Consider the following 25,116-nt stretch of genomic DNA (forward strand, 5'->3'; position numbering starts at 1 on the left):
TATGAATAAGTCATTGTTTTATTGATAATGTATTTCATAAAACCAAAAGGTTAGGTCACATAAGTGTTCCACATCCCACCAAAATTCAAATACATGTGCGTGTCTAGGTGAACAGATTTGAATAGTAGCTATAATTTTCTAAAACAGCAGATATGATATTTCAAACTTAGATGAAGATAAAGTATTGAAATGCACTTGTATCACATTTTGGAGATTTTGTCTGAAGCAAATTATCATGGGGAAATAAAGTAGGCCAACATGTGATTGTAGAAAGAGAGAGACAGACAGACATGCTATTTCAATGGTTAGATTCTTAGTGGTGACCGTGAGGTTGGAAAGGGAAACACATCGAGGAGAACCTGTTGCTTCCAGCAATGAGTGTATCAGAAGGACTCTGTGCATGTGCCCCTAGGGTGGTGGAAGGGTAATCACATCTAAGGGGAAGAGACTCTGCCCAAGAAGAGGATGCTGTTGGTCTTGTTGTGTCTGATGAAGAACAGGAAAGGGTGATCACAATGGAAACGTTCATAACGTGGTGCTGATGTTATACCTATACCTGTACTGATGCCTGTGGCCGCTGCGGCCTCCGTGCCCTCCTCATTCACCTCCACAAAGGACTTGTGCAAGGCTTTAGACACCACCAGGTTGTTTTTCCTGGTCATGCCTGAGAAGTCGGCCTTCTGAGAATTGAAGGAGTCCACCACCCCCAGGGCTCTCAGCATGTCCTTGAGGTCATAGGTCTCTTCCACTTTGAACCGAGGTAAGTGTAAATCCACTTGACTCGTCCTCATATTCTGTGAGCTCGTCCACTCCAATAATTTCTCAGCAGTGAGTTTATCTTCCAGCTGTAATGATGGAAAACAGGGACATGGAGCCCAGCTTAACACTGGATTGTAACGTGTGGGGAAACTTTATCTTAACAGTAAGTGTAAATACAAGAGATTCAAACTATTAGATTTAATCCGAGGATGCAAAAGGAATAGAGTCCTGAATATATATTATATAATTAAATAAATGTTCTTGTATAGTCATGACATTGCTATTTTTAGCTATATATGTACACAAATTATAAATGCATACATAAATACCTTTAAAATATATATATGTATAGATTTCTATACACATACATATATGCAACAACAGAATCATTAAATAAGATTACTTTGTAAAAGATGAACTGTTCAATTCTCCCGCTCCGTATGTGTGGCACGCCTCATTTTCAAAGTCTCTCTTGTTAATGTCTTTTCCTTCATAAATTTTTACGTTGTGCATCATAGCATACATCCTACTTCTGTTCTTTTCCCTTGCTTGACTTATTCGTAAACTTTTCCCATAGAGATATATATTACTATGATCAAGTTTAAATTGTTGCATAATACTGCCATTAAATTGATACTCACTGTATCTATCTTTATTTAATGAACATCTGTGTGAATATACCTTCACTGCGTGTCAATCCCTAAGCTAAACTACTGGTAACACAAACGTGTACCATTGTTCCTTGTTTAAAATTTTTCATTATTTTGAGCCACTTCTGTCCAAAAGCGTTTGCCTCATTTAGACTTGTTGCCATAGGCTACAATCCCAGAACTGGGGTTCCCGGGGTCCCGGATAATGGGGACCGCAGAGCTGGAGAAAGAGTACTCTGATGTTTGTTCACGTTTATTGCCACAGGACTTTCCCCGAGGACTTCCGGTTGCCAGTGTCACTCCGTACACACTCTGAGTGTGGCAAGCTCACTGCCACATCAGCGCCAGCAGCAGCTATAATAGTGATGGCAGACCGCCATGTACAGAATTTCCGTTCATGTCAGATACTGTTTTGGGTATTTTTACATATTAACTGTATTAAAGCAACGCTAAGAACAAAATTCTATAGTTCCTCCTTTTTCAAACTCTTGGAGCAATGAAGGTCAGCATGGCTTCTGAGCTCCTAGGGACAGAATACTTCCACACGGAAATGTGGGCATGAAGATAAATCTATGGGCCCACAGTCTACAAAACCACTGATTTCATACGCACTATGTAAACTTGCCTGTTTTAATTTCTTTCTTTTGTTTGCCAGTGAACTGGCAAATACCTCCACGTGTCTCCTACATCTGAGTGTTAATTTTCTTGTCTTCCAATGAGTGGACTGGAATATGCTGCAGGTTGTTAGGGTTGCAAAATAGGAAGATGAAGAGCTAGGTATATAGTTTTGTGAACTGACATTCCATAGGTTCATCAGAATATTAATGCAACCTGTGATGGACAGATTTTCTATGTATTCTGCCTACCAGACTGTGATTCTTGAGAAATTTGTTTGTTCTGTGCTGGATCTCTGCCAGCCAGCACCACCAATGTATGAACAGCTTATTTTGCTTGCATTGCTAGGAATCGAAGCAACAGTGGGAAGACTTGGAGGTGCACGGCTTTACCTTCTGCAGACCATCTACTTCATTGGGCAGCAGCAGCATCATGCTTAGCTCCGCGCCTTTGTACGGTATTTCCAGGATCTTGACTTGCATGTCCTCCAGGGAGGTGAAATTGAAGTCGTTGGTTTCTTTCATCATCTGCACAGATTTGCTTCTATCCTGCAAGAAATTAATGCGGCAAACAAATGGCAAATGACTACAAGTCAGAAAAAGGGATAATATTTTTGAGATACCAAACTCATCCTCCTTCTAGGGGATGGTCTGGGGAATCTGTAAGTTAGACAAGAGTTTCTTCAAAGATTCCGAAGTAAATAAAGAAAGAAAAAGAGAAGAAAATAGAACCTCGACACATTCTATTTTCTACTGCAGTTGCCCATTAATCATTATGCATTTAAAATTCACATTCCTCGTACAGTTAGGTTACATTATGTAAGTAAAGTATAGACAATACCTTGTTCAGCCAAAATTTTTCCTCCACCGTGTTTTCTTCCTTAAATTTCCGGTGCCACTGCCCTTTGAAATAGATTGCGTTCACCAGTACCAGAGCAGTGGAGCTGTCAAGAGAACCTTTGGGAAATAGTTCCTTGATTTTTTCTGCAAAGAAAGAAAATGGAAGGTCTTCATGAAGGCACACGAGGTTTTTCTTGAAGATCTTTTGAAAGTTACAACTGATCATTAAAACATTCTCACAAGTCACCATATTAGGGACACCATGCCCAATAGTTCCAGAAGTGAATGTTCTCTCCTGGCACCGGGTTGACGGAGTTACCCTCGTGGAGACCCCTTCTTATGACTGGGAAGGCGTTCAGTTCTGGTGACATGAGTCATCTCACACCGAATATGGATGAAACGATTTCAGCTGATCTTTCCAAGTGTTAATTTCCTCCCTCTCTCACTGTATCCTTCCCTCCCGGTGCCCTCAACACCTGCTTTCCTCTCTTGTTTCCTCTGAATTTGTTCTACTCTTCCTTTCTTAACAACTCTTTCTTTCCTTCCTTCCTTCCTTCCTTCCTTCCTTCCTTCCTTTCTTCCTTCCTTCATCCTTTCTTTCTCTCTTTCTTTTTCTTTATTTCTTTCTCTCTCTTCCTTCCTTTCTTTTCTTTGCTTTTCTTTCCTTCGTTTCTTTCCTTCTTTCCTTCCTTCCTTCCTTCCTTTCTTTCTTTCCTTCTTTCTTTCCTTCCTTCCTTCTTTCTTTCTTTCTTTCTTTCTTTCTTTCTTTCTTTCTTTCTTTCTTTCTTTCTTTCTTTCTTTCTTTCTTTCTTTCTTTCCTTTTCTTTCTTTCCTTCTTTCTTCCTTTCTTTCCTTCTTTCTTTCCTTCCTTCTTTCTTTCTTTCTTTCTTTCTTTCTTTCTTTGTTTCTTTCCTTCCTTCCTTCCTTCCTTCATTCCTTGCTTTCTCTCTTTCTTTTTCTTTATTTCTTTCTCTCTCTTCCTTCTTTTCTTTTCTTTTCTTTTCTTTCCTTCGTTTCTTTCCTTCTTTCCTTCCTTCCTTCCTTTCTTTCCTTCTTTCCTTCTTTCTTTCCTTCCCTCCTTGTTTGTTTGTTTGTTTGTTTGTTTGTTTGTTTCTTTCTTTCTTTCTTTCATTCTTTCCTTCCTTCCTTCCTTCCTTCCTTCCTTCCTTCCTTCCTTTTTTCCTTTCTTCCTTTCTCCTCCCCCATCTTCCCACATTTCACTCACTACTCAGAGGAAATAACCCTGAATGCTCTTCAGGATGAATGAAATGAACCCTAAACCAGTCCCCGGGGTGTCTTCCAATTATTTCTCCACTTTGAAATGCTATAGCTTTGACCTATAATTAGGATGGGAGAAAGGGCGTGGTTCAGAGGATGGAGAGATTGTCCATCCATTGCCTTGGTTGGGGAGATGGCTGTGACCATCCCTGCAGGACGTGGGCACGGAGAACGGGCCAGGCAGCTCCGCTGCATGTGACAAGAAGGATGGTTTAGATGTTGAGGGAATCCTTTTAATATTTTCTCCTCATGATCATAATCCAGAAGTTAACGAACTAACGAAATAGGTGTGAAATTAAATGAAGTTTGAGCAGAGACCTGAGATCCACAAAGACATTTCACCCCCAGACTCCTGCTGTGTTTCCAGGAGCTGGTGCTGGGATCCCTCCTGGGTTCCCCTGTTTCTGTCCACATTTACTACGACCATCCCACCATCTGCACGTCCTCCTTGATCCTCTGCAGTTTCGCCTCACCCCTCTCCTGGCACCTAGTGCAGTGTCCAGCATGGGGGGGGGGTGTCACACACCCCGGGGACTCAAAAGTGATTCTTAGTGACTGACCCTCTCATAACGTACCATTAGTTTGCCTTTCCACCCAGGAATTAATCATCTGTCGACTTTCTTCTGGAGCATTCGCAAAATCAGCAGATTCCACACTGGCTAGGTACAACTTCTTCACATTATCCATGTATTCCTTTGACATGGGAAGGAAGAAAGGAGGAATTCAGAGTAACTCATGAGTAACTATGTAAGCATCCCCAAATTAAATCATGCTCAGTCATGACCAGAGACAGGACGTGGGACTATCCCAACCCCACTTCACTGGTGGGTGGTCAGGCTCTGGAACAACCCGAGGGTGGGTTGTGGTGTGGGAGCCTGATGTCCCCGGGGTAAATGCTCACTGTGGGGGTCAGCCAGGGTCACCTGCCTCTCCTCCCCCATTTGGAGACCGGGGGGCAGAGGACCAGGATGCAGATGAAAGGTGTGGGCAGGCCAGGGAAACTCACCTGAAGGAAGGGAAACTCCTTTCTGCCATACAGCCTGTTGGCGACGTTCAGCTCATAGGCATCAGTGGGTTTGTTTAATTCAGTCAGGAGCTTTTGAAAGTGATGATTTTCTGGATTTTCAACCTTCAAACATCAAAACGAGAGCTCATCAGATTCTCTCTTGATGTAAATACTAAACCCACGTAAGTCTGTTGGATCTGTTTCTAACGCACTGTATCCCCAACGATGACATTTGTTGTTATTCCCTGGTATTCGGTGTATTTTATCTGAAATATCCTTCAAGTCCTTACACTCAGTCTTCCTGGAAATGCCTCCTGCTCTAACATACTCCAAACATGTCTCGTTTGAAGCAGAGATGCAGCACCATTCCACTGCTGGCTGTGCCTTCATCGTCTCATGGTTAGATTTCGCTTCCCAGTAAACGTAAGCTCCTTGAAGGCTAGAAACGCACTGCATCTCTCACAGTCATCAAGGGAATGAGAACGTCAAAGTGTAAGTTATTCTCTGTTACGACAGGAAGCCCCGTTCCACTGCTTGTTGGGATGACCTTGTGAGACCTGCGCACTGTGCTCGATGGCTCTTCTCTCACAACGGTCAGACTCCCAGTGCAGGAGCCGTGTGTGCTGGGTAACGTGCCAATGGGCTGACATCGCTATCTCTAAGCCTTTAGCCCAATGCCCCTGAAAACAAGAGCCCTCTGAAAGTTCCAAAAGTTGTCCAAGGGGACAGAGTGTAGCAAAGCGAATTATGCACCTCAGGCCTGTCTGAACCCGGAACCGTCCACTTGCTCGCTGAGGGCTTTGGACTGTTCGGTCTATAATCATAACCCTCAGTCAATGTTTGTCCAAAATATATCTGGATGTGTGCTTATTGCTCTGACTCTAATGTATGAGTTAATTAAATTTACATCATTTTAGCCACATTATTCTGATTATGGTGATGATTGTGATTCTGTAAATAGAATACATAACACGTGTCAGGGTTTCCATCGTCCAGGCACTGTTGCCGTGGTTTGCATGTATTTGCATGTACTGCAGCAGACCTGTTACTGCCCCTAGTTAATTGGGATGAGGACTGGATGACTCAGAGCAGTTGTATTTTGCCTCTTCCCTCTTTGTGAACAGCTTTTGTGAGAAGGAATTTGCAGGTAACTTCGGGCTCCAGAGCCCATGATCTTAAGCAGATGCTAATCTCCTTTTCGGAAAACAAATGTATGAAATAAATATGTAATATAAAATGAGACACAACTCTCTCCACTCTATGTTGCTTAAGATTTTCCCTCAAAATGGACTTTTCTCCGTTTATCTGAAATTCCCAGTGTAACGTGCGACCGTCTCGGATGTGTGACCTCCCTCCAGGCCCAAGTGCCCTCGGACTCACGGGATCCGCTGTGGCTCCTCCTGTTGGGTTCTCTGCGACCTTATTAAAGTGAAGGGCCTGCAGGAGACAGGAAGTGGGACAAAGAAATTATAAAGATCTTTACATAAAAAAAAGAAAGAAAGAAGGGAAGGGTGGAAGGAAGAAAAAAGGCAAAACGGAAGAAAATATGCAAGAAAACAATCAAAATTCCCAAACCAAAGCAAAAAAAATAAAGAAAGAAACAAAGACTTAAGAATAAAGTAAATCAAAGTGTAAGCATTTTGATTCTTGACGACACAGCAAAGTGGGTTGATCACCAGCCAATTCAAAAAATCCTGATTCATTTTCACTCACTTCAGAGGGAGCACGTACAGTTGACTCCCACGGATTTTAGTCAATGTATCACTTCTAGCTAAACTCTTCCCCTCGGGTTGGGGGTCAGTTGTAGGGGTTCATGTGGGTCCCAGAGGAGGTCTGGGCTCAGGGAAGCAGAGGGGGCCAGGCACTGGGGGAGACATGTGTCCCCCACCACCCCGGGCTCACCCAGTCACGCGGCTGCTTGCGGCTCTCTGTGCGAGCCCTGCGGACTGCCAGATCTGTGACCATCTGAACACAAGACAACAGAGGGTCCAGTGACAACCGTTGCACGTAGAGGAAGCTGCCACCTACCTTCTGAAGTTGTGCGGCAGTGTTTCCTCGGGACCCCAAGTAAAGCATGCCAAAGGCTGACATGATGCTGAGGGGGGAGTAGAAGATATTCTTCCCGGTTGAGCTCTGTCTGATCTGTTGGTACAGATCGACTGCGAAGTGGCTGATTGGTCCACTGAGTGAATCCATGGTGTCTTGACGCTGTCTGGAGCTCCTGGAAAAGCATCCGTCATTTTACAATGAGTTTACTGAAGGGAAGGTTAGTCTGTAATACAATTTTCTTAAAAGAAATGCCTTTTATGTAGGTTGTAGGTTTCTGGCAAGTAACGTTTTTCTTCTTTGGACTTTTCAAATCCATTTTAACACACATGTAAACATTTCATCATTAGAAGCCTATCGAAATTACTATTTAAAAGAAAACGTTTGTGAAAAAGAAATAGTGTATCTTTTTATCTTTGTGTCTTTGCTGACTATACTAAGACTGGGTAGAAAACGCTTTACAACAGATCCCAAGAGAGGTGGATGTTGCCACATCAGCCTTCTACTGTGAGGAAACTCTGCTTTTTTCTCGAAGGATCTGTGGGGGCCAGACATCTTATCCCTGCAACACATGTATTCCTAAAGGATTATTTTTATGCAAATAAACACATTACCACCAGATTAAATCAGATGAAAAAGGCGTTTTACTTACTTTCTAGCAGAGTAAGTAAAGTACTATCAGACAAAATGAAACAGACCAATGAGACGATGCACATCATTGTTATCACTTTCAGAAGAGCTCCGGGCAGTGAAGCAGCGCTGCTGGCAGCCCTTACCTGTGATCCTGGAGGAGGCAGAGGTCGGCCGGGAGCCTGTCGGCGTCTGCGAGGTGAGCGGTGAGATGGGAATATATAGCTCCCTCTTGCACCTCCCACTGCCCAGAGCAGCTGCAATTTCCAGTAAATCAACCTTTGGTTTCTTCACCAGGCTAACCATCAGCTTCCTGAGTCACCTCCACCTTCCTGAGGTTAATTCTCTGTGAGTAAAGACAAGAGTATTTTTTTAATCCTGGATTTCCTTTTCAGCAGTAGAAGAAATTGGGACCTGCAATCATTGGCTCATAAGAACTGCATGTAGCTGCCTTTCTATTACCAATGAGAATATAGTTAACTCCAACGCCTTCCCATGATCCGAGCCACTACCCACAACTAGAAAGAACCCTTAAAATTCTTTCTTCTCTTACACATTGAATGTCTTTACGGTCAGTTCAAACACAAACAATTAAAAAGCTTATATTTTGTAGTTTAGTCTCTGAAAGGGCTTTCTCACAGAGCGAGTTCCTTCGGATTTACTGTTTGTAACCAAAAAATAGCTTGAATTACAGCATAAGAGATGTTGACGAGGTGTCCCTGCAATAGATGGAGAACAGGCGTCATCTGCCTTCCCTTAGCGGCTGGACCTTGGCAGTGGTCCTCCCGGTCGTGCCTCTTGCAGCCAAGCCCGGTGTGGCCTGATTTCTGAGGTCAGTGGGAGGTTCATTTCCTTGCGGAGTTAACATGTTCTCGGTGAGAAGAACAATGGATGCCAACAGGGGCCAATCTGGTGGCAGTATCTCATTTTTGGCAGAAAGAGGAAGCAGCAAAATAAATTGCTTGAGCTGCAGAATCACGACATGTCTTGGTCAGCCTGCCCCTGAGCACGCCGGCTTCAGGTTCTTGGTCTGGACAGCAGAGTCTAATGCCTGAGAGAAAAAGGAGGAAAAAGCGTTCTCTGAATGCCATGGTTACATGTCGCCACTGGAGCCTCAGTCTCTCCATGTGTCTGACTTCCCATCGCAGAAGCACATTGAGAACTGTTCCATTTCACTGCATGGGGATATGTCTTCACCCCTTTCCCTCTTCAACACCTCCCTTTGTTTTCCCCATTTCACAGATGACAGAAATGAGGCACAAAGTGGCTGAACCAAAGCCCAGGGTTCTCTGGGTCGTGAACTGCACAGGCGAGCTGTCCAGGCAGGTAGTTGGCTCCGGAGCTGCATGTGTATCCACCCCCCACACTATGGTAGACACACTGTGGGCTTCAAATGTCACATCTCTGTGTGTTTAAATGGAAACTGTCTGTCTCCTCTGCACTCTCCAAAGGGACAATGTCCTCCCACAAACTCTGAAGACAGGAGTGAGTCAACTTGAAAGCCCCAAAACTCTCCTCTGGGGACCCCGTAGCCCCTAGAAGGGAAAACTGGGCATTCAGACAGACACTCTTTTAGGGCTCCGGCCACAGGCAAACAGGGCCAGTGAGAGGTGGACAGAACTGGGGTGATTTCCTTATACATATGCTTTAGTTTCCCAGGTGCACACCTGAGTGCGAGATCTCTGGCTCACGCGGCAGGTCTGTGTGGATGTAGAGGGGCTGCCAGTTTGGTTCCCACCACAGCTGCTCCGTTTTACGTTCCCAACAGAATGTGATGGAGGAACGTGTGTTTCGTGTTGTGATTCTTTGCACGTCGCCACCACTTCCTACTGGCGACACCTGCCACGATCAGAGCCTGTCTCAGCACATCACGTATTCGCAGGAAGATTCACCCGCCAAAGGCCCTGAAGCACAGGAGATGGAGACGGGGGGGGAACAGGTGGAACGGGGACTTGAGTTTCTAACACGTAAAGATTATTCTGCCTGCCCCCCCAGCCCCCAGCCCTGCTACTCTTAGGTCTCCTCCGTCAATCTGTGTGTAGTGAGCCTTGAATTCTCCTGTAGGTAAAAGATTCCTGAGTTGAGACTGGGTGGGGGTGAGGGGGGATGTAGACTCCTGAAGTTTGGATGAAGAAGTGAATCTAAAAAATAGAAGAAAATGAAAAGAAAATGATCCAGAATGAAAACTTACGAACATGAGGAATAGGAGCTTCTAGACAAGATTGTGTCACAGGCCACAGAGAGAGTTGGGGTTCCTGGAGAAGGAGAGGGAGGGGTCTCTTTGGGCTGAAAGATAAAGAGACCTGATCCCAGGAGGACAGAAGCAAGAAGCTCAGCCTGGAGCTCGGGGGGAGGAACAGGGGCACAAAGTAGGATAGACTGGCCTTCGAAGGAACTTTCAGCTAAGGATGAATTGTGAAAAGAAACTTCTAAGATTCGTCATGCAGAAGTTGGCTTTGAGGAAAAGGGACTAATTGGTAATGAGCAGACGTTTGGTTTAATTTAAAGAGATCTTGAGATAGTTCAAATAAGAAGCCATGGCATAGGTTTCTGTTTTCCCCAGTCTCTGACGATGGCTTCTGGCATGTAATGGACAGGAATATGACATTCTAATGTCATACTGTGTCAGAAGACTCAGCAGTTCTCAGAAGATTTTGCAAACGAATAATTTCCAACTCATGTCTTTGGGAATTTTCTAAATATGCACCATCATCCCTGGTTCTCGGAATCCAGGAACCCAATAAAACTCAAGAGCAAGTCACACCTTCAGGAACTATCATGCTCGTTCTAATAGATTGATAGATTAGTTAACACATATCTTCTCGGGTTTCCTGGCACTTACTTCCTCGTGAAGGGGTGAATGTCTGTCAGTATTGTTAAGCTGCACATCCTAGGAGGCATGTCATTTCCTCTTTGTTTGCAAGTACGTGGTTGTGCCTGTGTATAGGGAAGCTGCTTAGTGCAGAAGATCCTCCAAGCATCCAGCAGTCGAGTATCTTCTGTAAATTCCCTACAGATGCAGATACAGGCGTGGACCTGTCCACAGTGAAAAGTATCAGAATGGGGTTAATAAGCTTTGCTTGAATTTTCACAGAGGAGAGCCAACTCCAGTAATCTGTTAAAAGACACTACTTAGGGAATTGGTGGGTTTATGAAGGCAGAATGAGACAGAGTCATATAACCTCCACCCCTCGCCTGATTCCCACGTCTCCGATACCACCCAGACAGTCACCCTTCTCTGCTTTCAATCAAATACAGTGCTGTTCCTCGGTGATATTTTGCAACTCCCTCCCTGTTTGATCCTGCCTTTCCTGTTCTGCTGCCCAGAAAAACCAATGCAGGCTTCCCCTTCTCCTGGAACTGTCCCTCTTCCACGTTGCTTTAGCTGAAATATGGATTTTCTCTACGATTGCAGGTCCCTGATCTTGCAGAGGCAGCTCCTTTCTCCCCCATGTCCGTACCCTGAAGCCCGGGTACATGGTCTTCTATTTCGTTCATTCCTGCTGCCTTTTGTAGCCATTGTTGTTTCCCTGTCCGAAAGCCCTGCTTCAAGTTTCTGGCCAATCAGGTAATTCACCATGTGCCCACCTACCTACCATGTTGGATGTTACTCCTTAATGTTCACTAAGGAATTTGTTGCCCCTCCGCCCTTTATGGGTTTCCCCTCCAACCTAACTGCTTCCGAACTGGAGGACCGCAAAACTTTCACTGTGTTGGCAAGAATTCAACTCATTCTTATTCCATTTTACATCTCCTTTCCAGTTGAATCTCCTCCCTTTAGAAAAAAAACCCTTAAAAAAATTAGACCCATGACCTTTAATATCTATTTGAATATATTGTTTATATAGAGGCAATATTAATTATTGTTGATTTTGCTATGGAGTATTAATGGAGATGGAATGTTCTAGAGAGATAAACCAATTTGGTTACATGGGATGTGGGTGTGCTGTGGATTTTATTTTCCTTCTCTGGTTTCTCCCTTCACCCCCTCAACTCCAGTGGCCCCAGGAGGCAGAGATGTAGGGAGACATAGTCAGGGTGCTTGTCCTCTGGGGACATAGCATCTGGTCAGTGGGAGGCAGCAAGGGAAGATCTCCAGCTGGGTGAGGTCAGGGAGCTTGTCACTCAATTTCCTTTCAGCTAGGTTGTCAAGGGATGGCTGCCTTTCCCAAGTGTGTGATTGCTGGATCATATGGTAGGTCTACTTTGAGTCTTTTGAGGAAGAGATGTATGAAATGTTCAGAGCAATATGATCTTGGAAACTAAGAATATTTCATATTTTACATTTATATTTTCATTGGTTACAAGGCTGACAAAGTTATCAATAAAAGACTTTAGAATACAAAATTAGGATAAAATTCTTTGGAGAAAGTGGAATGGAAATGTCATTTCCATGGAAGAAGGAATGATGTAAAACATTCGAAAGTTAAGTGGGCTGTCATGTGTTTTGAAAGTATTCCACTGCATGTATTTGGTAGTGTGTAGAATAGTTTTATTTAAAATAGCAACACTCATAATAGGGTAGGAATTATATCCTTTCTAACGATTTACATTATGGACAAAATGTGCAGCTGTCAAGTAAAAACTGTGGGAGGTTTGAAGGGGAAGTTCTGAGTAGTTCTTGAGCAAAGGGTTTGGCCATCACTGTTGCAGGGTCCAGATCCACACATGGCGTTGCTGTGTGCTGCCAGGTGCTCTCCTTTCTGGCCACACCACTAGGGACACCGTGTGCAGGGACTGCATCAGCAACTCAGCAGGACGAGACCTCCCGGGGACAAAAGAGAATTCTGGTGTTTCCTCTTTAAACAAGCAGAAGGCTGATGACTCCCCTCTTCATCCCAACTTGGGAAACACCCTGCGGTTCTTAACGTTATTGAGTGGTGGGATCCCCGGAGAGAGAATGACGTTCTGTAGATAGGATGGTGAATGGAGTATATTTCATCTGATCATGAAAAGGAATATGGTTTCATTTTTTCTTCACTAAAAACTCATGCCTTCTTCCGGAAAAGAGAAGCCCTGGGCTACGAGGATTCACTGGTGAATTCCACCAGATATTTTAAAAAGTGAACACCATACCTTCTCATACTCTACAGATAAATTGAAGAGGAGGGAACACTTCCCAAGTTATTTTTTTGATGGCAACACTACCCTGAAATCTAAGCTAGATAGACAGTATATAAAAACAAACTACAAACAAGTATCTTTTATGAATACAAGTCAAAACCTAAATGTAAGAGCTAAAAGTACAAAATTCTTAGAGGAATGCATGATAGAAAAATAGGACATAGGATTTGTTAATGTATTCTTTGATATGCCACCCAAATACAAGCAACAAAAAAGAAACTGGAAAACTTGGACATCATCAACATTTAAAATTATTATGCATCGTAAGGAACCGTCTAGAGAGTGTAAAACAACTCAAAAACATTTCCAATCATATATTTGATAAAGTTCTAATATTTGCAATACTTCAAGAACATCTTCAACTCAACAACAGCAACAACAAAAAACCCAACTGAAAATTTGCAAAGTATTGAATAGGCTTTTTTCTAAAGACAATATGGAAACGTCCACAACAGAAGCTCACAGTGTGGCAAGGACGTGACGGACATGGAACACTTGTGAATTGCTGGTGGGAATGGTGCAACTATTCTGGGAACCAGTTTGAGTAACCACCATACTGGTGGCAGCCACACAACAATGTACGTACTTAATGCCACTTGACTGTTGGGTTAGAAATGGTTAAAATGGTAAAATTCATTTTATGCTATTTTGACATACACACACGTGCACACATACGGGGCATGATTTCTGATTTAAGCTGTTCTCCCTACAGTGTTCCCATATCTTTCTATTATCTTGAGTCAGCTCCTTTTTGCTTTTCCCGCAAAGCTTCTGTAAACCTGCTTTCCTTTCTTAAATTCTCTATTCATCCCATAGCCTGATCATTTTCACTTGGTGTCTTTTCCTCCTATTTCATTAAAGAAAAACGAATATTAGATTGCAACTTCTTCGTCTTCCCATCATCCTCTAAACTTCAGACTTTTGTGCCCTGTAACCTGTAACTCTTCCTTCTCTCTTTGTATTACCACCTCCATTTCCTCAGGAACAGTAATTACACACCTTTCCTGAATGAACCTCCGTGTCTCGGGTGGGGCCCCTCCTGGTGTCAACACATTAACATTCTCTCTCATTCTTAAGCAAGCAAAGTCCGTCTCTCCAGCCACTCCCTGTATATAAACTTCTTTTCTCCTTCAAGTTTTTGAGCGTCTAGACTCCATATTTCTCCTTCTTCACCCTCTGGAATGTGGCTTCTTTCTCAATATTTAAATGCTCACTTTCTGCTTAAATTCAATATATACTTTCTGAAGTCCTAATCCAGTAGACATTTCCAGCATTCCCTTCTGTGCGAAGGATTCTTCTTGTGTGTTCTGTAGACTCTAGGAGTCCCCAGACCACAAGATCACAACCAGTTTCATGAAAACAATAAGACAATATTCGACTTTCCCACTGTGTATAGTGAGAATCAAGGTTCTACTCCCAAAGCATACTAGTGTACCGATTCTCCACTCCCACCCCCGACACCAACACACAATTGTCACTTTTGAGTTATTGTCTTTTATGAATCAGTAAACATTTTGAATTGAAGATTTATTCAATCTCTACCTTTGAATACACACCATTTAAAATTAAGTGAGATGAATGCAGTATTACTCAGCTATAAAAAAAAATGAAGTAATGCCGCTTGTAGTAACATGGATGGAACTAGAGATTATCATATACCATACTTAGTGAAGTAAGTCAGACAGAGAAAGAGAAATATCATATGATATGATGTGTGTGTGGAATTTGTACAAATGCTACAAATTCTATTTACAAATCAAAAGCAAGCTCATGGACATAGAACACAAATCATGATAACCAAAGGGGAAAGGGTGGGGAAGGGATAGATTAGGAGTTTGGGATGAACAGATACACTTTTTATATATAAAAAAGATAAGCAGCAAGGACCTACAGTGTAGTACATGGAACTATATACAATTTCTTACAGTAAAATATAATGGAAAAGAATCTGAAAAGAAAAAAGTGTATTTGCATGTATATGTATACCTTTGTTGTACACCTGAAACTAACATTGCAAATCAACTACACCTCAATAAAAATTTTTTTTTAAATAAAATATTATTAAGTGAGATAAAATGGAAGTATACCTAATGCACCTTGAAAATTGTTTTCCTAAATTGGGGGCTATCTTCAAAACAGCTTTAATTCCGAAGCGCTTCCCTACACCAGAAATAATTCTGAGGCAATACCTACTATGTGTGCTTTGTTCAAATCTCCTCCTCTATCTCATTCTTTATCAAATTTATTGAGGTACAATTTACATAAAATAAAATCCACAGGTTATAACACTGCAGTTTGATGACTGTTGACAAATGCAAACCACTGTGACCATCATCCAATCAAGTTGTAGAGAATTCATCACACTAAGGAATTTTCCTTGGAGTTTTGAACAATCAATTTCTTCCCCAAGTCCAGCCTCGGGAGCCGCCAAACAGCTTTCTGTCACCACATGTTCGTTTTGTTTGTTCAGGGCACCATATAGCTGGAATCACAGGACGTGCGCTCTCTCTGTCCAGTTCCTGTTTCGCACAGCAGTGTTGCACTTTTATCCATGTTTCTGCAGGATCAGTAGTTTGTTCTTTTTACCACCAAGTGCCCCCCTTTAGTTTGCATTACAGCTCACCTGCTGACACAAACTCGAGTTTTTCCCAGCTTTCGACAGTCACAAATAAGGCATCAATGAACATTTTCATACAGTCCTTTTGTGACATGTGTATTCAGAGCTCTAGTGTAAAATCAAGGTGTGGAATTACTGGATTTATTGGTAAGTGTACCTTTAATTTTATAAGAAAGTACTGACGCAGGTCTCTTTGTACACTGGAGGAACACTTTGTCTACAAGTGCGTTGCTCAGCCATATAGACTTAAAGATTTCTGGAGTGACATCACCGAAATTGCCACGTAGGAGACCCCAGCCTCCATTCCCCCTCAGAGAGCAACAATTAGACAGCCGTCCTTGATCAAAAACAGCTCACAAAAAGGAGATGGTAACGTTGTGATGTAGTTGAGGCCTTAGCTAAAGCTATGGCGGGACCATTTTGCAGTAACTAAGTGTATCAAATCAACACGTTGTACACTTTAATGAGAGTTGTGGTTGATCCACATTCTCTCCACAGAGAGTATGACCCGTCTTTTAATTTCAACTTTGGTCAATCCAATGGGAATGAGGTGCTATCCTGTGGGGTGGTACTTTGTATGCACATAAGCATTATATTCCTTGTGAAACTTCTATTATCTTTATTTGTACTTTTTAGGAATAGAATGTATTTCTTTTTATTACTTTCCATTAACACATAGCTTTATTGATGTATGATTGATATGGAATTTGTTCTACCTAATTCATGTGTACGAATGAGTTTTGAGATGAGTCTACATCTATGAAACCATCACCCCAATCTATGTCATTAACGAATCTCTCAACTCCACAAGATTCTTCCTGTCCTTTCTTAAAAAGCTATGATCTAGAAAATAAAAACTGGCAATACTTAACGTTTATATCTTGATGTACTTCAGGGTCCTCTCTTGGTCCTGCTTTCTTTTCACTTTCTCCTTTCCAGTGTGATGCCATCCTTGCCTTTAGCTACAATGACCATGTTTCTCTCGGTAACTCTAATCATATCATCAGCCTCACATCTTTAGAGATTAAGTTTATATCCAGTGTCTGAGTTCTAGACTCATGTTTAAGTTCTGGACACGGGTTACAGAGCCATTCATGTTCTGGTACTAGCTTCCCTCTTCTGGGTCATCATGCTGTATTACCTTTGGATTTTTAAAAACGCAACCAAGTATTTCTAAATTACCTTTTCTATGTGTGGTGGGCACTTGCACTTTGTTGAAAAGAAAAAAAGAGGAATAGCAACAAAAGATATGAATAAGTCATTGTTTTATTGATAATGTATTTCATAAAACCAAAAGGTTAGGTCACATAAGTGTTCCACATCCCACCAAAATTCAAATACATGTGCGTGTCTAGGTGAACAGATTTGAATAGTAGCTATAATTTTCTAAAACAGCAGATATGATATTTCAAACTTAGATGAAGATAAAGTATTGAAATGCACTTGTATCACATTTTGGAGATTTTGTCTGAAGCAAATTATCATGGGGAAATAAAGTAGGCCAACATGTGATTGTAGAAAGAGAGAGACAGACAGACATGCTATTTCAATGGTTAGATTCTTAGTGGTGACCGTGAGGTTGGAAAGGGAAACACATCGAGGAGAACCTGTTGCTTCCAGCAATGAGTGTATCAGAAGGACTCTGTGCATGTGCCCCTAGGGTGGTGGAAGGGTAATCACATCTAAGGGGAAGAGACTCTGCCCAAGAAGAGGATGCTGTTGGTCTTGTTGTGTCTGATGAAGAACAGGAAAGGGTGATCACAGTGGAAAAGTTCATAACGTGGTATTGATGTTATTCTTATACCTGTACTGATGCCTGTGGCCGCTGCGGCCTCCGTGCCCTCCTCATTCACCTCCACAAAGGACTTGTGCACGGCTTTAGACACCACCAGGTTGTTTTTCCTAGTCATGCCTGAGAAGTCGGCCTTCTGAGAATTGAAGGCGTCCACCACCCCCAGGGCTCTCAGCATGTCCTTGAGGTCATAGGTCTCTTCCACTTTGAACCGAGGTAAGTGTAAATCCACTTGACTCGTCCTCATATTCTGTGAGCTCGTCCACTCTAATAATTTCTCAGCAGTGAGTTTATCTTCCAGCTGTAATGATGGAAAACAAGGACATGGAGCCCAGCTTAACACTGGATTATAACGTGTGGGGAACCTTTATCTTAACAGTAAGTGTAAGTACAGGAGATTGAAGTGATTAGATTTAATCCAAGGAGTCAAAAGGAAGAGAGTCCTGAATATATATTATATAATTAAATAAATGTTCTTGTATATTCATGACATTGCTATTTTTAGCTATATATGTACACAAAATTATACTAGCATATATAAATACCTTTAAAATGTATATATGTATAGATTTCTATACACATACATATATGCAACAACAGAATCATTAAATAAGATTACTTTGTAAAAGATGAACTGTTCAATTCTCACGCTCCGTATGTGTGGCACGCCTCATTTTCAAAGTCTCTCTTGTTAATGTCTTTTCCTTCATAAATTTTTACATTGTGCATTCATAGCATACATCCTACTTCTATTCTTTTCCCTTGCTTGACTTATTCGTAAACTTTTCCCATAGAGATATATATTTGTGTAGTCAAGTTTAAATTGTTGCATAATACTGCCATTAAATTGATACTCACTGTATCTATCTTTATTTAATGAACATCTGTGTGAATAAACCTTCACTGCGTGTCAATCCCTAAGCTAAACTACTGGTAACACAAACGTGTACCATAGTTCCTTGTTTAAAATTTTTCATTATTTTGAGCCACTTCTGTCCAAAAGCGTTTGCCTCATTTAGACTTGTTGCCATAGGCTAAAATCCTAGAACTGGGGTTCCCGGGGTCCCAGATAATGGGGACCGCAGAGCTGGAGCAAGAGTACTCTGATGTTTGTTCACATTTATTGCCACAGGACATTCCCCGAGGACTTCCGGTTGCCAGTGTCACTCCGTACACACTCTGAGTGTGGCAAGCTCACTGCCACGTCAGCGCCAGCAGCAGCTATAATAGTGATGGCAGCCCGCCATGTACAGAATGTCCGTTCATGTCAGATACTGTTTTGGGTATTTTTACATATTAACTGTATTAAAGCAACGCTAAGAACAAAATTCTATAGTTCCTCCTTTTTCAAACACTCCGAGCAATGAAGGTCAGCATGGCTTCTGAGCTCCTAGGGACAGAATACTTCCACACGGAAATGTGGGCATGAAGATAAATCTATGGGCCCACAGTCTACAAAACCACTGATTTCATACGTACTATGTAAACTTGCCTGTTTTAATTTCTTTCTTTTGTTTGCCAGTGAACTGGCAAATACCTCCACGTGTCTCCTACATCGGATTGTTAATTTTCTTGTCTTCCAATGAGTGGACTGGAATATGCTGCAGGTTGTTAGGGTTGCAAAATAGGAAGATGAAGAGCTAGGTATATAGTTTTGTGAACTGACATTCCATAGGTTCATCAGAATATTAATGCAACCTGTGATGGACAGATTTTCTATGTATTCTGCCTACCAGACTGTGATTCTTGAGAAATTTGTTTGTTCTGTGCTGGATCTCTGCCAGCCAGCACCACCAATGTATGTACAGCTTATTTTGTTTGCATTGCTAGGAATCGAAGCAACAGTAGCAAGACTTGGAGGTGCACGGCTTTACCTTCTGCAGACCATCTACTTCATTGGGCAGCAGCAGCATCATGCTTAGCTCCGCGCCTTTGTACGGTATTTCCAGGATCTTGACTTGCATGTCCTCCAGGGAGGTGAAATTGAAGGTGTTCATTTCTTTCATCATCTGCACAGATTTGCTTCTATCCTGCGAGATATTAATGTGGCAAACAAATGCCAAATGAGCACAAGTCAGAAAAAGTGATAATATTTTTGAGATACCAAACTCATCCTCCTTCTAGGGGATGGTCTGGGAAATCTGTAAGTTAGACAAGAGTTTCTTCAAAGATTCCCAAGTAAATAAAGAAAGAAAAAGAGAAGAAAATAGAACCTTGACACAGTCTATTTTCTACTGCAGTTGCCCATTAATCACTATGTATTTAAATTTCACATTCCTCATACAGTTAGGTTACATTATGTAAGTAAAGTATAGACAATACCTTGTTCAGCCAAAATTTTTCCTCCACCGTGTTTTCTTCCTTAAATTTCCGGTGCCACTGCCCTTTGAAATAGATGGCGTTCACCAGTACCAGAGCAGTGGAGCTGTCAAGAGAACCTTTGGGAAATAGTTCCTTGATTTTTTCTGCAAAGAAAGAAAATGGAAGGTCTTCATGAAGGCACACGAGGTTTTTCTTGAAGATCTTTTGAAAGTTACAACTGATCATTAAAACATTCTCACAAGTCACCATATTAGGGACACCATGCCCAATAGTTCCCAAAGTGAACGTTCTCTCCTGGCACCGGGTTGACGGAGTTACCCTCGTGGAGACCCCTTCTTATGACTGGGAAGGCGTTCAGTTCTGGTGACATGAGTCATCTCACACAGAATACGGATGAACTGATTTCAGCTGATCTTTCCAGGAGTCAATTTCCTCCCTCTCTCACTGTACCCTTCCCTCCTGGTGCCCTCAACACCTGCTTTCCTCTCTTGTTTCCTCTGACTTTGTTCTATTCTTCCTTTCTTAACAAGTCTTTCTTTCCTTCCTTCCTTCCTTCCTTTCTTCCTTCCTTCATTCCTTTCTTCCTTTCTTCCTTCTTTCATTCCTTTCTTTCTTTCTCTCTTCTTTCCTTTCTTTTCTTTCTCTCTTCTTTCCTTTCTTTTCTTTTCTTTTCTTTCCTTCTTTCCTTCCTTTCTTTCCTTCTTTCCTTCCTTCCTTGCTTCCTTCCTTTCTTTCCTTCTTTCCTTCTTTCTTTCTTTCTTTCTTTCTTTCTTTCTTTCTTTCTTTCTTTCTTTCTTTCTTTCTTTCCTTCCTTCCTTCCTTCCTTCTTCCTTCCTTCCTTCCTTCCTTCCTTCCTTCCTTCCTTCCTTCCTTCCTTTTTTCCTTTCTTCCTTTCTCCTCCCCCATCTTCCCACATTTCACTCACTACTCAGAGGAAATAGGCCTGAATGCTCTTTAGGATGAATGAAATGAACCCTAAACCATTCCCCGGGGTGTCTTCCTATTATTTCTCCACTTTGAAATGCTATAGCTTTGACCTATAATTAGGATGTGAGAAAGGGCGTGGTTCAGAGGATGGAGAGATTGTCCATCCATTGCCTTGGTTGGGGAGATGGCTGTGACCATCCCTGCAGGACGTGGGCATGGAGAACGGGCCAGGCAGCTCCGCTGCATGTGACAAGAAGGATGGTTTAGATGTTGAGGGAATCCTTTTAATATTTTCTCCTCATGATCATAATCCAGAAGTTAACGTACTAACGAAATAGGTGTGAAATTAAACGAAGTTTGAGCAGAGACCTGAGATCCACAAAGACACTTCACCCCCAGACTCCTGCTGTATTTCCAGGAGCTGGTGCTGGGATCCCTCCTGGGTCACCTTGTTTCTCTCCACATTTACTGGGACCATCCCACCATCTGCACGTCCTCCCCCATCCTCTGCAGTCTCATCTCACCCCTCTCCTGGCACCCAATGCAGTGTCCAGGTTGGGGGGCAGATCACACCCCCTGGGGACTCAAAAGGGATTCTTAGTGAGTGACCCTCTCATAACGTACCATTAGTTTGTCTTTCCACCCAGGAATTAATCATCTTTCGACTTTCTTCTGGAGCATTCGCAAAATCCGCAGATTCCACACTGGCTAGGTACAACTTCTTCACATTATCCATGTATTCCTTTGACATGGGAAGGAAGAAAGGAGGAATTCAGAGTAACTCATGAGTAACTATGTAAGCATCCCCAAATTAAATTATGCTCAGTCATGACCAGAGAGAGGACGTGGGACCATCCCAACCCCACTTCACTGGTGGGTGGTCAGGCTCTGGAACAACCCGAGGGTGGGTTGTGGTGTGGGAGCCTGATGTCCCCGGGGTAAATGCTCACTGTGGGGGTCAGCCAGGGTCACCTGCCTCTCCTCCCCCATTTGGAGACCGGGGGGCAGAGGACTAGGATGCAGATGAAAGGTGTGGGCAGGCCAGGGAAACTCACCTGAAGGAAGGGAAACTCCTTTCTGCCATAGAGCCTGTTGGCGACGTTCAGCTCATAGGCGTCGGTGGGTTTGTTTAATTCAGTCAGAAGCTTTTGAAAGTGATGATTTTCTGGATTTTCAACCTTCAAACATCAAAACGAGAGCTCATCAGATTCTCTCTTGATGTAAATACTAAACCCACGTAAGTCTGTTGGATCTGTTTCTAACGCACTGTATCCCCACCGATGACATTTGTTGTTATTCCCTGGTATTCGGTGTATTTTATCTGAAATATCCTTCAAATCCTCACACTCAGTCTTCCTGGAAATGCCTCCTGCTCTAACATACTCCAAACATGTCTCGTTTGAAGCAGAGATGCAGCACCATTCCACTGCTGGCTGTGCCTTCATCGTCTCATGGTTAGATTTCGCTTCCCAGTAAACGTAAGCTCCTTGAAGGCTAGAAACGCACTGCATCTCTCACAGTCATCAAGGGAATGAGAACGTCAAAGTGCAAGCTATTCTCTGTTACGACAGGAAGCCCCGTTCCACTGCTTGCTGGGATGACCTTGTGAGACCTGCGCACTGTGCTCGATGGCTCATCACTCACAACCGTCAGGCTCCCAGTGCAGGAGTCGTGTGTGCTGGGTAACGTGCCAGTGGGCTGACATCGCTGTCTCGAAGCCTTTAGCCCAATGCCCCTGAAAACAAGAGCCCTCTGAAAGTTCAAAAAGTTGTCCAAGGGGACAGAGTGTAGCAAAGCGAATTATGCACCTCAGGCCTGTCTGAACCCGGAACCGTCCACTTGCTCGCTGAGGGCTTTGGACTGTTCGGTCTATAATCATAACCCTCAGTCAATGTTTGTCCAAAATATATCTGGATGTGTGCTTATTGCTCTGACTCTAATGTATGAGTTAATTAAAATTACATCATTTTAGCCACATTATTCTGATTATGGTAATGATTCTGATTCTGTAAATGGAATACATAACATGTGTCAGGTTTTCCATCGTCCAGGCACTGTTGCCGTGGTTTGCATGTATTTGCCTGTACTGCAGCAGACCTGTTACTGCCCCTAGTTAATTGGGATGAGGACTTGATGACTCAGAGCAGTTGTATTTTGCCTCTTCCCTCTTTGTGAACAGCTTTTGTGAGAAGGAATTTGCAGGTAACTTCGGGCTCCAGAGCCCATGATCTTAAGCAGATGCTAATCTCCTTTTCGGAAAACAAATGTATGAAATAAATATGTAATATAAAATGAGACACAACTCTCTCCACTCTATGTTGCTTAAGATTTTCCCTCAAAATGGACTTTTCTCCGTTTATCTGAAATTCCCAGTGTAACGTGAGACCGTCTCGTATGTGTGATCTCCCTCCAGGCCCAAGTGCCCTGGGACTCACGGGATCCGCTGTGGCTCCTCCTGTTGGGTTCTCTGCGACCTTATTAAAGTGAAGGGCCTGCAGGAGACAGGAAGTGGGACAAAGAAATTGTATAGATCTTTACATCAAGGAAAGAAATAAAAGCACGGAAGGGTGGAAGGAAAAAAGAAGGCAAAAAGGAAGAAACTTTGCAAGAAAACAAACAAAAGCCCCAAACAAAAGCAACAAAAAAAAAAAAGAAAAGAAAAAAAAAAAAAGAAAGAAAGAAACAAAGACTTAAGAACAAAGTAAATCAAAGTGTAAGCATTTTGATTCTTGACGACACAGCAAAGTGGGTTGATCACCAGCCAATTCAAAAAATCCTGATTCATTTTCACTCACTTCAGAGGGAGCACGTGCAGTTGACTCCCACGGATTTTAGTCAATGTATCACTTCTAGCTAAACTCTTCCCCTCGGGTTGGGGGGCAGTTGTAGGGGTTCATGTGGGTCCCAGAGGAGGTCTGGGCTCAGGGAAGCAGAGGGGGCCAGGCACTGGGGGAGACATGTGTCCCCCACCACCCCGGGCCCACCCAGTCACGCGGCTGCTTGCGGCTCTCTGTGCGAGCCCTGCGGACTGCCAGATCTGTGACCATCTGAACACAAGACAACAGAGGGACCAGTGCCAACCGTTGCACGTAGAGGAAGCTGCCACCTACCTTCTGAAGTTGTGCGGCAGTGTTTCCTCGGGACCCCAAGTAAAGCATGCCAAAGGCTGACATGATGCTGAGGGGGGAGTAGAAGATATTCTCCCCGGTTGAGCTCTGTCTGATCTGTTGGTACAGATCGACTCCAAAGTGGCTGATTGGTCCACTGAGTGAATCCATGGTGTCTTGACGCTGTCGGGAGCTCCTGGAAAAGCATCCGTCATTTTATAATGACTTTACTGAAGGGAAGGTTAGTGTGTAATACAATTTTCTTAAAAGAAATGCCTTTTATGTAGGTTGTAGGTTTCTGGCAAGAAACGTTTTTCTTCTTTGGACTTTTCAAATCCATTTTAACACACATGTAAATATTTCATGATTAGAAGCCTATTGAAATTACTATTTAAAAGAAAACTTTTGTGAAAAAGAAATAGTGTATCTTTTTATCTTTGTGTCTTTGCTGACTATACTAAGACTGGGTAGAAAACGCTTTACAACAGATCCCAAGAGAGGTGGATGTTGCCACATCAGCCTTCTACTGTGAGGAAACTCTCTGCTTTTTTCTCGAAGGATCTGCGGGGGCCAGACATGTTATCCCCGCAACGCATGTATTCCTAAAGGATTATTTTTATGCAAATAAACAAATCACCACCAGATTAAATCAGATGAAAAAGGCGTTTTACTTACTTTCTAGCAGAGTAAGTAAAGTACTATCAGACAAAATGAAACAGACCAATGAGACGATGCACATCATTGTTATCACTTTCAGAAGAGCTCCGTGCAATGAAGCAGCGCTGCTGGCAGCCCTTACCTGTGATCCTGGAGGAGGCAGAGGTGGGTGGGGAGCCTGTCGGCGTCTGCGCGGTGAGCGGTGAGATGGGAATATATAGCTCCCTCTTGCACCTCCCACTGCCCAGAGCAGCTGCAATTTCCAGTAAATCAACCTTTGGTTTCTTCACCAGGCTAACCATCAGCTTCCTGAGTCACCTCCACCTTCCTGAGGTTAATTCTCTGTGAGTAGAGACAAGATTATTTTTTTAATCCTGGATTTCCTTTTCAGCAGTAGAAGAAATTGGGACCTGCAATCATTGGCTCATAAGAAATGCATGTAGCTGCCTTTCTATTACCAATGAGAATATAGTTAACTCCAACGCCCTCCCATGATCCGAGCCACTACCCACAACTAGAAAGAACCCTTAAAATTCTTTCTTCTCTTACACATTGAATGTCTTTACGGTCAGTTCAAACACAAACAATTAAAAAGCTTATATTTTGTAGTTTAGTCTCTGAAAGGGCTTTCTCACAGAGCGAGTTCCTTCGGATTTACTGTTTGTAACCAAAAAATAGCTTGAATTACAGCATAAGAGATGTTGACGAGGTGTCCCTGCAATAGAAGGAGAACAGGCGTCATCTGCC

General features: G+C 42.7%; 2 protein-coding genes across 2 annotated transcripts; both read right to left on the minus strand.

Annotated features, from left to right (window-relative positions):
* Positions 1 to 8,102, minus strand: LOC105073985 (serpin B3-like). The gene is made up of 8 exons (XM_074355248.1): positions 7,970 to 8,102; positions 7,176 to 7,368; positions 6,528 to 6,584; positions 5,148 to 5,270; positions 4,717 to 4,834; positions 2,865 to 3,007; positions 2,417 to 2,572; positions 1 to 845 (listed from the first exon to the last, which is right to left on the minus strand). Exons 2-8 carry the CDS (start codon positions 7,341 to 7,343, stop codon positions 435 to 437), a joined length of 1,176 nt encoding a protein of 391 aa, XP_074211349.1. The 5' UTR covers positions 7,344 to 7,368; positions 7,970 to 8,102; the 3' UTR covers positions 1 to 434.
* Positions 8,103 to 16,812: 8,710 nt separating this feature from the next.
* LOC105073893 (serpin B3-like) lies at positions 16,813 to 24,662 on the minus strand. Its single transcript, XM_074355255.1, has 8 exons — positions 24,512 to 24,662; positions 23,716 to 23,908; positions 23,041 to 23,097; positions 21,661 to 21,783; positions 21,230 to 21,347; positions 19,679 to 19,821; positions 19,231 to 19,386; positions 16,813 to 17,657 (listed from the first exon to the last, which is right to left on the minus strand). Exons 2-8 carry the CDS (start codon positions 23,881 to 23,883, stop codon positions 17,247 to 17,249), a joined length of 1,176 nt encoding a protein of 391 aa, XP_074211356.1. The 5' UTR covers positions 23,884 to 23,908; positions 24,512 to 24,662; the 3' UTR covers positions 16,813 to 17,246.
* Positions 24,663 to 25,116: the final 454 nt, after the last annotated feature.

This window comes from Camelus bactrianus, chromosome 30 (genome assembly GCF_048773025.1).
Source record: "Camelus bactrianus isolate YW-2024 breed Bactrian camel chromosome 30, ASM4877302v1, whole genome shotgun sequence".
Taxonomy (NCBI): Eukaryota; Metazoa; Chordata; class Mammalia; order Artiodactyla; family Camelidae; genus Camelus; species Camelus bactrianus.